A 15,485-nucleotide genomic window follows, 5' to 3' on the forward strand; every position below is an offset into this window, starting at 1 on the left:
ATCCATTAATATGTCTGTTGGAAATGGAAGGCTGGGGGGTGGGTAGGACACAAAACCTTGCCTCTCTGTATGTCCCCAGATCATTCCCATCTCGGGAAATGGGGTTGCCTTTCTTTGCAGATCAGGGACAGCCATCTGCAGAGTTCTCCTCTGGGAACACGTGGGTGCAGTTTCTCTGTGAGATACTGCTGGAAACAGCAGGACATTGATGGTTTCTCTGGCTCTTGCACTGGCTGGCACTGGTGGGCCCCCTCTGTGCTGCTCCAGTGCCTGGGTTTTATTCTCCAGACTGGAGCACGTTGTAAACACACAGAGCCTGAGGGGCTTTGCAGAGCAGAGCTTGATGTTAGAGGAAGGTGGAGATTAGTTTCCTTCCCCATTTGGCTCTTGGTTATGGTTTGGCTTTAGTTTGAGAGTCTGATAATTCAGCACTGGGCTGTTTGGGTTGAAATGCTTGGAGAAATGAAGGAGAACGAGGTGATGGCAGCAGCTCCTCCGTGCATGGTGGGGAGAGCAGCTCTGCCAGCCCACACCTGCAGGCTGGGCTGTGCCAGCAGCTGCTGCTCCTGCTCCTCCTCATCCCAGCCAGCTTCTGTGCATGAGTTAAGCTCTAAATGATCCTGTGCCAGCAGCATATCCCGGGGAACGTGAGCCCAGCAGTGTGTGACACCCAGAGGGCTCTGTCCTGATGCTGTGCAGAGCTGAGCTCGCTGCAGAGACCAGCACACAGCCCCATCCAGACTGGGATGCCCAAAATGTGGCCATCAGCCTGCAAAGCTGGCACTGCAGGATGGATGAGCTGGGCCCCCAGGCTGATGTCAAAACCCTTCATCAGCTCCTGGGAACAAACCCGGGAAGCCCCAGTTACAGAAAAATAATTTTTTTGTGTGTTGGCCTTGTGCTCAGCCTGGCTGTGTCTTGGCAGGGGTTGCTGGTTTGTTTAATGAACATGGAAATGGGAGGGGAGGAAACAGCCAGGGAAGCATTACAAATTGCTTCAGAGCAGTGGCATCAAAAGTATTTGTGCTTACCATGTCTTCTAAACAAAGAGCTCAAAGCATGGCAAGTATTATCCCCATTTTACTTGCAAAGAGGTAAAAGCAGGAGGAGGAGAAGCTTTGCCTCTGCTCATGGGCAAGCCCACACAAAGTGGGAGATGCACAGGGGTCTCCCCTGAGGTCCTGAGGGGATGGTGGTGATGGTGAGGGTCTCTCTGGGCCCTCACCATCCTCACATTCCTTCACACTCATCCCTGAAGCACCAGCTCTGTTTCTTTGTTCACCTCTCACCTCTGCTCTGAAAGATGCTAATGCTCCAAAATCTTCCTCTTCACGCAGCCAAGTTTACCTTCCTTATCTCCCTTTCCAATCTCTTTTGCAGCTGAAGCTGTGGAACAAGTACAGAGTCTCCAACATTCCTTCCCTAATATTTATCGATGCCTCCTCTGGGAAGGTGGTGTGCAGGAACGGCCTCCTGGTCATCAGAGATGACCCTGAAGGTAAGGCCTGCAGCGCCCTGTGCCACAGAAACATGGACACACAGCTGCCTTTTCATCTCAGTTCATTCTGAATGGCCTGGGGGGGAAAGGGAACAAAGAACTATTGTCATAATTAACTATTCAAAGCACTGTGCTATTTTCGGCGTAAAATTTTCTGCATCATTCCTGCCAGATCTTGTGTTTTGGTTTTGCTTACTGAAAAGAACAAAGAATTTCCCTCTAGGATTTTTGTCTGGAGTGCTAATGAGGAAAAGGTTAGGCTAACTGAAACATGAAGTTTGGATTTTTCCCTAATGGAGGCACATGGACAGACAGAATGGGAGCCCAGACCTTCCATACCTTGGGAGCAGAATCCTTCCAGAATACTGAGTGGGGCTTTTATCACTGACATCACGCTCAGGTTAATGCATTTCCCATTATTTAGAAATTAAACAGAAAGATATTACTATTCTCCCTTGCTGAGGTTTGCTGTGCTGGGAGTTGGTGTTAAATCCATCTTCCTACAATTTGGAAAAAACCCAAATGAGCCAAATTGTGAAAAAAAACCCACGCAAACGTGCCCTTATTCACAGACCCTGCAGACCCATCAGTCATATGCTGTAGTTTTCCATCCATTTCTTTTATTACTGGCTGATTGTTTCTTGGTGCAGTAAATCCTGACAGAGTCTTTAATTCAGTGGCAGGAGCTGTGCAGCAGGAACATGTTGTGGCCTGAGCCATCTGTGATGTTTCCTCCTCTCTGGCTGAGCACATGGATTGATTGCTCTGGGAGCTGGCAGCAGATGATTCAGAGCATGTTTTTGTGTACACACACAGCTTGCTTTGGGGTGCAGAGGGTTAGTGTGAGATATATAGAGGTATATGGATATAAACACACCATCTTTTACATATATATAAAGCTAAGGTTTGTAAATAAAGACATGTATGGATATGTGTAAAAATATATGGTTAGTGTCAGCTTAAGGGACACATTCTGACTGCATTCCTGAGCACGTACCACCTTGCCCTCTCTTGCTAAAATAAACACTGTTGATAAGGAAAAGGTGCCTCATCAGGCACAAAACCAGCGCAGGCTTTGTCAAGCTGAAGGTGCTGTGACTTGGGTGAGAGTGACCCTGGCTGCAGTGCAGAGCTTGGCTGTGCTGGTGCCTGACAGCTGAGGTGTTCTGCATCCCCCTTGGGTGGGAATAAACCCCAGCAGGGTTCCTCAGGCAGGATCCCCTGTATCCTCAGGATGGGACGTTTTGAATCTGTAGAAGTTGCATGCACATGTTACCATCTTGTGTCTTCTTTCCACCCCTATCCCGACCCCTCTCCAGGTCTGGAGTTCCCCTGGGGGCCAAAACCCTTCAGTGAAGTCGTTGCTGGGCCTCTGCTAAGGAACAATGGGCAGACACTGGACAGCAGTGCCTTGGAGGGCTCTCACGTCGGGGTCTATTTCTCTGCACACTGGGTGAGTAGCAGGTGCTGGGCAGAGCAGCTGGACTGGGCTCAGGGAGAGTAAAGACCCCAGGCTGGCTGGTGCTGAAGAATTTAAAAACTTAAGAAGAATTTAGGATGCTTTGATTGTCAGCATTGCAGTGGCCTGTCATCCTCAGGGGAAGAGTGGTCAGATTTTAAAAATGGAAGAGGTTTTGTTGGTAAATTACAGACCATAAACCCCAGGCACCTTCAGGCACTGCAGCAAAGATGAGGTGACACCAGTTCATGGCCACTGGGTCACCTGGCCCTGCTGGCTGTGGGGCTGGTCCTGAGCAGGAGACAATTCCTCCTTGTGTCTTGCAGTGCCCGCCGTGCCGAAGCCTCACGAGGGTGCTGGTGGAGTCCTACAGGAAAATCAAGGAGGCAGGCCAGAAGTTTGAGATCCTCTTCGTCAGTGCAGACAGGTGAGGCAGCCCTGACACCCTGTGCAGGCAGAGCAGGTTGGCTCTGGCACCAGAAATCTGCCTGAGTCCTTTCCCTCTGCCTAGCAGGGAATTGCAGAGTGGGGTCAGCCAGAGCAGGTCTGTGCTTCACTTTGTGGCTCTGGGCTCTGAGGGATGCTTGAACTACTGCTGTAATCATGGGCTGACATTCAGATGCCCTGGAGAATTTGAAATATTTTATTGGAGAAAAATACACTGTGTACTTCTTAATATTTTACTGGGGTAAAATACACCATGGAGTTGTTCATGAAGAACAGGCGGCTGGCTTTAAATTTGGTCTGACTCTCTCCCAACTGATGGGTTTTGGTGGGAGGGATAAAAGGCTTTGCAAGGCAGGTTTTTAGTGAGGAAGGAGCCTGGCCAGTGGAGGGCTGTGCCTGCCATGCCCTGTTTCCCTGGCACAGGTCAGAGGACTCCTTCAAGCAGTACTTCAGCGAGATGCCCTGGGTGGCCGTGCCCTACGCCGACGAGGCCCGACGGTCACGCCTGAACCGACTCTACGGCATCCAAGGTAGGAAGGGCCTCACTGAGGCACAGATCTCCTTCTCCCCCCTCGTTTTCCTGAGCATTTGTAATGTCTCCTCTTGTTTAACTGAACCAAGAAAACAGCAAAGCAAAGCACAGTGCCCCAGGCAGAGCAGCTTCATGTTTCTGCTCTCCACAAACTCACATTCCTACCACCTGCCAGGCAGGCTGTTAGTTGAAACAGGACTTCCATAAACAACCTAATTCTTCCTGGAAACTTGGAAGCTGTTTTTGGCTTGGATGTTTTTTGTCTAATTACTGATTTATTTATTTTTTGCTATTTCTTGAAGGTTTAAATTTCATTTTCTTGCTGGTTTATGTAATGTAAAGGCAGGCCGTGTTCTGTGAAGGGGCTGAGGAAGATGGCATCTGGTTTATGTTAGTGACATGAATTACAAAGGAGAGAGTGTTTGATGTAAACCATGGCTTTGCTTTTACTGTACATGCCAGTGCCAGAATTCCAGCAGCCCTGGCTGCTCACAGGGGCAGGAGAGACTCTGTGTGTCTGGGTGGCTTCAAAGAATCTCAAAGATGATAAAAGCTCACAGCAGCCATCCTGGGGGCTGGCACCTTGTTCCTGCAGGGACAAACTGCAGCACAGAGAGGTGCCAGGTGACTGGCTGGTGAGGAGATCTCATGTATGTACAAATAGTTTCTCCCTGTGGTTAAAGGATCTTGCTGCAATGTGGCTGTTGCTCATCTGTTTCTGTGTGGTGTCATAGAATCAGAATATGCTGAGTTGGAAGGGACCCATCAGGATCATAGATCCAGCTCCTGGCCCTATGTAGGACACCCAACAACCCAACCCTGTGCCTGACAGCTTTGTTCTAATGCTTCTTGAGCTCAGACAGGTTTGGTGCTGTGAACACTTCCTTGGGGAGCCTCCTTCAGTTCTCAGCCACTCTCTGGGTGAAAACATTTTTTCCTGATATCCAACCTAAACCTCCCCTGCCTCAGCTTTGTGTTGTCCAGGTGGGTGCAGGCTGGCAGATTGTTCTTGTGATCTCCAGGGAAGGAGGAGTTTTGCCAAAGGAAGCTGAGGGCTTTTGGGAAGAGTGACAGGAGAAATAATCCCTCCTTGGAGTCCTCTCCAAACTCCCCTTCTGGTGTGAGCTCAGGTGCTGCCACTCAGCCCTGTCCCCTGACCTTAGCCCAAGAATAACCATCAGCCTGCTTTAAATAGCCATCAGTTCACTGCTTAATGACCTTCCCATGAGGCAAGAGCTTTCCAAATTCATCCCTCTTTTCCCAGCCCACTCACAACCCTCTCCAGTGCTGGTTTCAGCCCAGCGCTGCAGGACTGCTGCCAGTTTCACTGGGACTTTGTGTAAATAAGGTGTCCAGACATGGATACTTGAGCACCAGGCATGCTGTAGCCAGGGAAACAGTTGCAACAGCTTTCCCTCCAACTCCAACCTTCTTAAAGGTATCTCTCTTTGTTGTGTGCCGACCTGAAAATGTAAATATTGGTTGTAATATGTAAATATTCCCCTGTATCCCAATCCTCTCCTCTGTCCCTGAATCTCAGCTCCCTGCAGATTTGGGGCTGCCTGCCTGTTTGCAGTCAGGCTTTTCACACCAGCTGGGACCAAACCTTCCTGCAAACAGAGCTGGATGTCGTGGGCTCTGCTCATCACCACACGTGGTTATTCCACCCAAATGGAAAATTAGATCTGTGTAACCACATCTGCATTTCCCACATTCATGGTTCTGATGTTCCCTCTCTGAAAGGAGCTGCACCTATGATCAGTGAGTGTCCAAGTTACCATCCTGGTGCTTGGGTTGTGAGCACAACATGAGGAAGTTTCTCTCTTTTTTTGAAGGCTGAGTACTGAAACAACACAAGAGTTTGTCTTCCTTGTCTGCTTTAAGTTCCTGAGTGGTGGAAAGTAGCAAGAGAGTCAAATCTCTTGTTGTTTTAGTCCCATGTTGGCCCCTACAACTTTTAAAAACTCGGTATAAAATGCAAGTGTAGTTATAGGCCTTTATTTGGGTTTACTTTGAATGCCTCTATTCATAACTCATGCACACTCAGAGGCTGTGCCCTACCACCTCCAGTAAATTGCTTCTGGGTGCAGGGCTGTTCTGAGAAAGAGCCATGGCTTGTGTTGTGGCTGCTTAGAAATAATTCCCCTTTGTGCAGCAGCTCCCAGTCCTGCCTTGGGTGAAATCCCCTGCCCTTAGCTCTGCTTCCAGTGGGATGGGGAGCAGTGATAAACTTGGTGCTTGGATAGGAATCACCCCTTGTTGTTGTGTATCTCATGAATTCCCCAATATTCCCCCTGGACTCTGTGGTGTCTCTTTGGGATTTGCAATGCCTTCCAAAAACTGTTTCTCTCTTCCCCCGTGCTTTACCTCAACAGGTCACCCTCACAGCCTGGAAATCACTGCTACAGGAGATTTCTGGAGCTTTCTTCTGAAAAAGTGAAAACCCAGCAATAAAATGCACCACCTGTGCTGTGGTTGGTGTGGGGTTTGCTTCACTTAGATTGTGACTGCTCACCCAACAGACTTCATGCAGATGAGATTGCAATATCAGGTCTGGGGTTTAATGTATAAATATGTAAATGCCTTGCCAGGTTCGGTAACAAACCATTTGGCCCCTGTGTTTTCATAAAATGCTGCCCCCATGGGAGCCAAATCCATTTTCTAGTGCATAAAATCCAACCAAGGCTGTCTATGCTAATTCTCATCCAAGCTTATACAATATTCATTGCAGTGTCTGATCGCTGATTCTTCTTGATAAGTAAATTCTGGTGTTATGACTTAAGGCAATTACCAAATCCCCCAAAAGGCACTAAAATAACAAATAGTGGCTGGGACGAGTGGGGAGGGGGAATTATTTGGGTTAGCAGGTGTGGATAACGTTAAAGATGGTTTTCCTCGTCCTGCAGGTCTATGTCCCATGGAAACAAGGTGTGTCTTTTAGGGGAGTAATCACAAAGGTCACCTGAGAAGATGAGGATGTGAATTATCTTTAAAAATATTCTGTATTTTGTATTTGCAGTTGGAGGTTCAATGGCTGGGTATGGGGAGGGTGTAATCTGCATATGGAGATTAGGTGAAGTCTAAAGGAATGCTTTGAGTAGTGGATGAAATCCTTGATAGCTGCAGAATCACAGCGATCTGTGTCTAAATTGAGCCCTTCATGTTCCCAGATCAGCAAAGCTCGTTTGAAAGCTCTGCCCGGGAGCGCTGCTCAGGCTGGCTGATAACCTGGGACAGCCTCGTGTATAGGATGGAAAGCAGGCGTTTGGGGTGGGGCTGCCAATCCTAAAAGGACCAAGATCCGAATCCTGAGAATCCTGCGTGCTTCTCCTGGTGTCAGTAGCACTTTGTGCCTCTAAGGGCAGGGCCAGCGTGAGATTTCCCAATTCCTTCCAGTCTGTTTAACCCATCCCTGCCCTGGGGCTACACTGAATTACCAGCAGGTAATGAATAAGCCTTTTTGTGATACAAAATGGTTTTCTTGGCGTACCCTAAGGATCTGCAAGCTCAGCCATTGGGCGGGTTCCTGCACTGCTGCTTAGCACCAGCCCCGGCGCAGGCAGGAATGCGCCGGGCTGGAATGCCGGGAATGCGGCCGCTGCCTGGACCTGCAGGCAGGCTGGGACACACAGATGGCCGAGTATTTCCTCGAGAAACGCCTCCTCCCATTCAGAGGGCTTGTGAGTAACCCACTGTTGGGCAAACACGGGAGTGCTCAGTGCCAGCAGCCTGGCAGGGGCGCACACGCTGTGAAGGGAAGGGCTCTGCAGGGGATTTCTGAGGAATGAGCTTTAAAATGAACCTTGAGATAAAGGGCAGGAGTGTTTCAGCTTGCCAGGGATGGTGCTGGGTGAAGGAGATGCTGCAGAGGGAGCAGGGCAAAGCCCAGGTGATGAGCAGTGACAGCAGCACTTGGCACCAACACTCGTCACTTCATTTGTCCCTTGGGGGCTGATCCTGCTGTCCTCTCTTCCTTCCTGGTGGGATGTTTCTTTGTCTCCCTGATGACAGAAGAATGGTGTGCTTTCCAGATGAAGTCACCAACGTGAGCCACTCCTGCTGACCCACCCGTGGCTGTTTTGTGGCAGGAAAGCCAGTGCTTTATCAGATGGGCTGGTCACCAGCTGGTGTCCAACCTGCCCCACCGCAGTGACATTTGATTTGTGACCTGTGCTGTGTCTCTGCTGCAGCTCTGCTCACCTCCTGTACAAAGCTTCTCCTTTATGACTAAAACTTTTCAGCCCAGTAGATCAGGGTAAAATGTTGCTTTTTCCCAAGGGCCAGACCATCACTGGATATGCCCTGAGCCACATCCTGCCAGGCTCCTGTAGACCTGGACATTCCTGCACAGCTTTGTTGGTCTCCAGAGGGATGTGCTGTGGAAATGGCTGGGCCATTAGTGCAGAGTGCTGGAGGGCTGTGGGGGCAATAATACACGGTGTTCTTCTAGGAAGGAACACACCCTGCTTCCTGGCCACTGCTGTCTGCAGGCCTTGTGAGTGAGTTCTTGGGAATTGGGCTCTTCCAGAGGCAGCCACATCTGGGCACTGGGATGGTGGTGCAAGGAGGAGGAGGGTTGTGCAGTGCACCCATAGGCACCAGATTGCAGCTGGCAGGGAGAGGCAGGCAATGCCAGAGCTGTCTGTCAGCTTCCTGCTCTGGCTCCTGACTCACAGTGCTCTGCTAGGACTGAAACAGGATCCAGGGAGCCTGATCCCTGTGGGAATCCACAAAATCAGAGGGTTTTGGGAAAGCTGCAAAAGGCAGCCCTCAGAGACAGTAGCACTGTGATTAGAGCTAAGCAGCAGCCATGAGATAGGTCAGCAGAAAAATTATTTAAAAAGTAGAAAAGCAAGGACAAATAGAACAATGGTCTGTTTATTAACACTTGTCTAGAATAACTCCCTAAGCTACAGAAAAGTTTATCTAGCAAGATATTAGGAAGTTTAAAGCTTAATAATGGAGCTCTGTGCATTGTGTTTTAAGGCTTACAAGTAGATATTGTATTCAAAATAAGCAAGCATTGTTTTAACCAAAGGTAAGTATGCTTACAGTGGTTGGGCAGAACTACTGTCAATGTGCTTTTGCTTTGTGTGATTGGTCAAAAAACTTATAAAGCGAGTTGTAACATTAAGTTCTTTGTTTGCTGCCTGGGATGTGAGCTGCTGGCATCTTCCCATTGTCATAACCATGTAATGAGGCTGATGGTGAAAAATAAACCAGCTCAAGGCAGTTCCACAGCAGCTCCATCCCATTTGTGATTTGTGCACAGCCCCTGGCTGGTGACAGATCCCCGCTGGGTGAGCTGCACGGGGCAGGAGGCTCGCTGGGCTCCTGCCACAGCCAGAGGCCATAGCAAAAAGCCTTTTCCCCACACCCTGTGTCTGGCCATTCACGTTTGGCTGTTTTCCCCACTGCAGGCATCCCCACTCTGATTGTGCTGGACGCCAAGGGAGAGGTGATCACGCGGCAGGGCCGGGTGGAGGTGCTCAACGACGTCGAGTGCCGCGAGTTCCCCTGGCACCCCAAGCCCGTGCTGGAGCTGACGGACTCCAACGCCGTGCAGCTCAACGAGGGGCCCTGCCTCGTTCTCTTTGTAGGTATGGATGGAGCATCTCAGCTCTGGCAGCAGAGCCTGTGCTGGGGAAGGGGGCTGGGTGACCTGAGAGCTTGGCTAGAGCTGGCCGCAGGGCTGGGGACTGCCTCTGGTGATGACAAAGGAAAGGATATCACTTCCATTTCCATTTTCCATCACTGTGTGCTCACAGAAAGGCCTGTGGAAGCCTCTTAGCCCCTTTCCTGTACCACAGCAGCTCACAGGGGTTTGCCAGAGCCTGCTGTGCCCACGGGGCTCCTGCAGCTCCCACACACCCCCCTGGGATGCTGGAGCAGTGATTGGCAGCACGGAGGAGCTGTCATAACAAAGGTGTGGTGGTGGCTGTGGATAGGAATGCTGATGAGCTGTTGGGAGTGTGGGAAATACACTGTCACAGCTGGTGCTGGTGGAGATGGGAAAAGCCTTTCTGGAGCAGGGACTTGAGGCACACGTGATGTAACAGAGGGGTCAGAGGAAGTGTGTGTGCAAGGGATTAGAGATCTGTGCTTGAAACCGCAGCAAACCTGAACAGGGCAGTGACAATCAGAGCAGCCTTTCATGCTCTGCTGGTCCTTGATTCCCCCAGTTCCCCTGGCTGCAGGACAGGGCAAGGTTTTCCCCCAAAGTTCCTGTCCTTTCACTGCTAACCCACACATGAAGCTTCCCTGCAGTTAGAAACAGGCCTGGAGCTACAGATGGCTCAATCTTCATCACTTCCCTGCCAGCAATGGACACAATAACTCAGGAAAGGGCATGGCTGGGATGAGCTGTGCTGCAGGCTGAGCCCTGGGGTGGACACAGCATCCCAGGCAGGGAATTGAGGGGTCCTGGGCTCTCGGGGGGGTGCAGCTGTCCCCTGTGTGCGGTGTGGAGTTTGGGGGTGTGCTTCTTCAGCCCCCCTTGCCTTGCTGTGCTGTGCCTGGCCCAGGGCAGGGCTCCTGTCCCGCTTCCCTGTGTGCCCTTTGTGAGCAGCACACACTCCTCTGCAGCTCTGATAACATGGCCCTCGCTCCTTTCCTTCTTCCCTTTCAGATTTCCTTTTGACCCTGGTTATTTATTCAGCAGAGCCCAGCAGGGGATGTGAGCACAGAGCCAAAAATCCTCTCCTGACGCGGGAAGGGCCGGCTGGCCACGCCAAGCCTGATGGATTGGGGCTGGCCCTGCAGGCCTCTGCGAAGAGTTGTTTTTATCTTGCTCTCAGCAAAGTTTTTCTATCACCTTGCTGCAAACAGCTCATCAGGGGAACAGCTGGGGCTCTTGCTCACTGCTTTTGGGGGTGGATGGTCTTGATGAAACCCACCAGTGATGTGCTGGGGCAGAGATGCAGCTGGTGCAGGGAATGGGGGCTCCTGGCCAGCTTTGTCCTGCTGGGAGACCCCCCGGCAGAGCAGTGCCTGCACTGCACAGGCAGCAACACCCCCAGGAGAGGGCAGCTTAGCAAGTGCTGGTGCTGAATAAATGCTGACTGATGCACCTCCTTCCCCAGAGGGGTTAGGGCTGGGTTAGCCAGAGTGTGCAGGGCTGCCTGGAGCACCGCCAGCAGCTGATGTTTGTAGGAAGAGCAATCCCTGCAGACACCCCCTAGTCAGTGTATTTATCACTGCCCTGCACGCAGGACAGACCCTGAAATCCAGTGTGCAGCACCTCTGGAATCTCCTGCTTTGCTTGGAGAGGAGGACAGGGATGGGTGAAGCAAGGGCAGAGAGTTTTCCTGGCATGGGCATGGCTTGTTCCAGCTGGGGCTGGACCTGTTGTGGTGGTTACATCAGGGACCATGAGGGGAGACAAGGGGCTCTCTTCTGCCTTCTTCCTTTAATGCCTAAAAGTTGTCCCCAGATTGGAATCTTTTAATCTCCAGGCTTCCCAAGGACGCAGACTCTCCTCTTTCCAGCTCACTATTTGAACTGCAGTGGTGGCTGGCATTTGATTGATGCTGCCATCTCTTTCTGCCCTACCTCTGTCAAATCAAAGCTGCCTTCCCAGCACTGAGACTGGAGCAGTAAAGCTGCAGCTCAGCCATCCTGAGGCAGAGGGACGGTGGGTGGCGGGCAGGGGTGGCAGCAGCCTCAGATCAGCGCCTTTGTTTGGTCTTCAAAACACTCTCAAACCACAAAGCAGCTTTTTTGTGCCTGTTTGTCCCTGCACCAGGGAGTGAGCAGTGGAGTATTTGGGGAGCAGGAGTTGCTCTTCAGTTCGGTGTTTCCCTGTAGTGCATTTCCCTGGTTCCTCCAGAGCTCTGTGCCTTTGAAGTCCGTGCGGCGCATCCGGGCTCCGGCTTCCTGCCTGGTGGTGCTGTGGGACAGAGCTGCCAGCTCCTGGCCCGTTTGCATCCTTTGATCCTAACCTCCTTTTTTTGCCCTGCCTCTTTTTGTTTTGTCTCCACCACCCCGTGCCCTGCAGATTCAGAGGACGACGGGGAGTCGGAGGCGGCGAAACAACTGATTCAGCCCATAGCCGAAAAAATCATAGCCAAGTACAAAGCCAAAGAGGAGGAGGTACCGTTGCTCTTCTTCGTGGCGGGTGAGGTAAGTGAAGAGGAGAGCACAGGGCTGTGTCCCGCTGGGTACAGGGACTGAGCTGAGTTGGGTGCTGCTGCTGTTGTTGGTGTTCAGGGGGTAAACTGAGGCACGGAGCTACTGCAGAGGTCAGGCAGCACAGAGCAAAGCCAGACTTGAGGCCTTGCTCAGCCTGTGTTCTCCCTAGCAAAGGGTTTGCTCAGAGATGGAAAAGCCTGAAGGTGGGAGAGGACAGGCAGAGTGGGGCAGTGGGAGGGAGTGGAGCTGCCTGCTCAACCCTGAGGCTGTGCAGGCAGGAAAGTGGCTGGGCAGGGGAAGAGGAGCAGGGTTTGGTTTTCAGCCTGACCCAGCTAGTGAAATTTTGGCTGTTTCTCTGAGCTGACCATGTTTTTCTTGGCTGGGATGGTATTTGAGGCATGTGCAGGCTGCAGTGCTCCAAGTCAAAGATCTGCTGGAGAGAACGGGAAGCGGGAAAACTGGAGGACTTCTGGCCTCCCTTGCATAGACACTTTGCCTTGCTGCAGTCTGGCAAACGAAGGTTTTGTGTCAAAAAAGCTCCCAGCACCCCCAGGCCCGCAGTTCCCCTCCCACATCCCTGCTCAGGGCCTGGGCAGGTGGCAGCGGCTGCGCCTGCTCCGTCCCCGCACGCCCACGTCACACTGCAGTGCTCCATGCGCCGAGCCCTCCGGAGCCGCCCTGCGACAAAAGGGTCCCCAGTGCCACCCCCAGGCCCCCCCAGCCAGCCAGGCCCCCACTGCCACCTCCCACAGCCCCTTGGGCCCCCTGCGTGCAGCCGCTCCCACCAGCGTAACGGGTCTCTGAGCATCCCAGCTCAGCCCCGCACCCTTGAATAAGTCCCTTGTTGGAAAGGGCTATTTTGGGAGGGTCCGGGACCTTCCCCCCTCCCCCAGAGCCTGGCTTGCCGGCTGTAGTGAAACATTGCTGCTATTCATGCAGCTCCCGACGGCCCTGCAGCAGGCAGCCCGAAGAATGGGGAGCGTCCGGCACATCCCATTCATCCGTCACCTCAATAGCCGGGAGCGCTGGCCCCGGGGCTCCGCTGGCCCCCACGCACAAAGCAGCCTGGCCATGGCCGGAGCAGGCGCCTCCCATCGCTCTCCCAGCACCGTCTGCACCGATTTTGCATTGATTAAAAAATATTCCTCGGTGCCTTTGTAAATAAAGGACGAAGGCGTCCCGACACCTGGGTGGGGGGCGGTTGAGGCGACGAGCCCAGCCCTGCTGGCCCTTCCAGCCACGTGGTCCAGCTGCGCCAGAAACCCCTGCAAAGGAAGGGGAGGCGCAAGCGGAGCTCCCCAGCACTGCAGAGCCCCGGCCGCCAACCAGGTGGATGGAATCCAGATTCCAGATTCCATTCCTGCCCCTCGGAAGGGGCGCGCAGGAACGCCCCGCTGCGGGTGCGGCACAGCCTGGGCTCGGGGATGAATCGCGCCAGCATCGGCTCTTTGCATCCCGCAGCCTTGGGAGGCATAAATCATTGCCTTTGCCCAGAGCTCAGCCTTGTCTGGTGAGGGGAGAGCAGCCCTCTCCTCCTGCAAGCAGCCTGCTGCTCCTGTGTGTGCCCAGACACTGGGACCTGCTGGTGGGGTCTCATTGTTGGCTCAAAGTCTCCATCCCATCCCCGTTCTTTGTTTGGTTCTGGGCGTGCTCTTGGGTCCCTTTGGTGCCACCCTTGGTGAGCAGCGAGGCCATGGCTGTGCTGGCAGAGAGCTGGCAGTCCCCACATTCAGCACTTGTCCCCAGTTCCTTGAGCTGTGGGTGTCCCAGAGGCTCTGGGGTGGCTGGAGCAGCAGGTCAGTCTGGGAGCAGTGCCTCTGGGTTGGAGCAGTGTGTGTCCCATTCCAGCCTGGGATAAACCAACCCAGTTTGGTTCTGACACAAACCACAAGCAGAGCAGGCCCCAAGATGGATGTTGCCTGCTAGTGCTGGTGCAAGGCCCAGCCTTGTGGGATACTCTGTGGCAGCAGCAAACTGCTCCTGGTCTCCTTGCTCTGCTCTTGACTCCTCTGTCCTTCTCCTTTTGGCCTCCAGGACGACATGACCGACTCCCTGCGGGATTACACCAACCTGCCCGAGGCTGCACCCCTGCTCACCATCCTGGACATGTCAGCCAGGGCCAAGTACGTGATGGATGTGGAGGAGATCACACCTGAAATCGTGGAAGCCTTTGTCAGCGACTTTCTAGCAGACAAGCTAAAACCCGAGCCCATCTAAGGGCCCCTGTGCCAACAGACGTTATTTAAAACCAGGTCTCTCTTCCGCCGCTTGTGGATTCTCCAGCGTGTCCTCACGCCCGACCCAGTATCCAACCTTCTTGTGGTGCCTTGTTTTACGCAGTGAATCCTTCTCCTAAGCAAACTCCTTGAGATGCACTTTCAGCAGGGAGTTGTTGGCGTTTGGAGACTTCGCTTGTGCTTCATGGTGATATATTCTCTAATAACCAGGCCAGAACTGTTACAGTATCGTTATTTTATACACGGCACTAGCTAGCAGGCAAATCTTTTTGCATGGTGTTCTTCCCAAGGTATGCATCAGGCAGTGGGTGGGGTTCTTGGGGCTCTTTTCTTTCTCCTCCCCCTCCCTTCTTTCCTTTCTCACCACCCCTGCTGACTAAATGACTTCCAGGAAGCAATAAGGAAACTGTCCCCATCGCCCCTGGCCAGTTCTTTCTCTCCCACGAAAGTGCCCTGACAAGGCCAAGAAAAAGTCTTAACTGCTGACAACCTCTGAAAGACCACGGCACAGCCAAGCTCTTCCTCCTGGGGGTGAGACCTTCCCTTGTGGGTTTGCCACCCCCCACTCCAAGCACCGACAGCCTTAGGCAGCGCTGGCTGTTGTGTCAGGGTCCATCCCCCTGCCATGGGTGGGTATTCCCTCTGTCCCTCCCACTCTGAGCCAGGAGGAGGATCACCACCGGGCTGCCCTCACCTCTCGTCTCTTCCTTGTGCTCTCCCTGTCCCCTCTCGTCCCTCTCTCTGGTATGAATTGTCCTCTCCCCTCTTTGTTAGTTGATTGAGCTGTTTTTCGTAGGTGTGTCCCAAACTTAACGTTAATGGTGCTGTTCTTTAAAAAAAATAACCAAAAAAACCCCTTCCCAAACCCTAAGAAAAAAAACCCAACCCTCCCTCCCTAACCCAAGCAGCACAGCCGAGCCCTTGAAAAGTGACATTGTAAAAACTGTACATGGTGATTGGAACTTTGTAATAAAACTGTTACAATGACCTCGTCCCCGAGGGGCCATTGCTGTGTCCTGCTGTCACAGAGAGGAAACGAGTGGGGGACAGGAGCCCACAGCCTGTCCCCATGGATGGGGGGCTCCAGGGACTGTGTGTCCCCCTGGGCTCACAGCCCCTGCCTGTGCTGCTTTGCTGGCACTGCTCAGAGCTCTCCAGGAGGGAGGGAGCCCTTTGGCAGCC

The 15,485-nt window shown here is 52.6% G+C and overlaps 1 protein-coding gene across 1 annotated transcript in view; it reads left to right on the plus strand.

Moving 5' to 3' along the window:
• Positions 1 to 15,288, plus strand: part of NXN (nucleoredoxin) — a 46,752-nt gene extending 31,464 nt beyond the window's left edge. Inside the window, exons 2-8 of the mRNA XM_058037504.1 lie at positions 1,381 to 1,498; positions 2,818 to 2,951; positions 3,284 to 3,384; positions 3,828 to 3,934; positions 9,357 to 9,536; positions 11,933 to 12,057; positions 14,101 to 15,288. Of these exons, the coding sequence (XP_057893487.1) occupies positions 1,381 to 1,498; positions 2,818 to 2,951; positions 3,284 to 3,384; positions 3,828 to 3,934; positions 9,357 to 9,536; positions 11,933 to 12,057; positions 14,101 to 14,283 (948 nt within the window). The 3' untranslated portion in view covers positions 14,284 to 15,288. The remainder of the gene's footprint in view (positions 1 to 1,380; positions 1,499 to 2,817; positions 2,952 to 3,283; positions 3,385 to 3,827; positions 3,935 to 9,356; positions 9,537 to 11,932; positions 12,058 to 14,100) is intronic.
• Positions 15,289 to 15,485: the final 197 nt, after the last annotated feature.

Source organism: Melospiza georgiana, chromosome 19, assembly GCF_028018845.1.
Source record: "Melospiza georgiana isolate bMelGeo1 chromosome 19, bMelGeo1.pri, whole genome shotgun sequence".
Classification (NCBI taxonomy): Eukaryota; Metazoa; Chordata; class Aves; order Passeriformes; family Passerellidae; genus Melospiza; species Melospiza georgiana.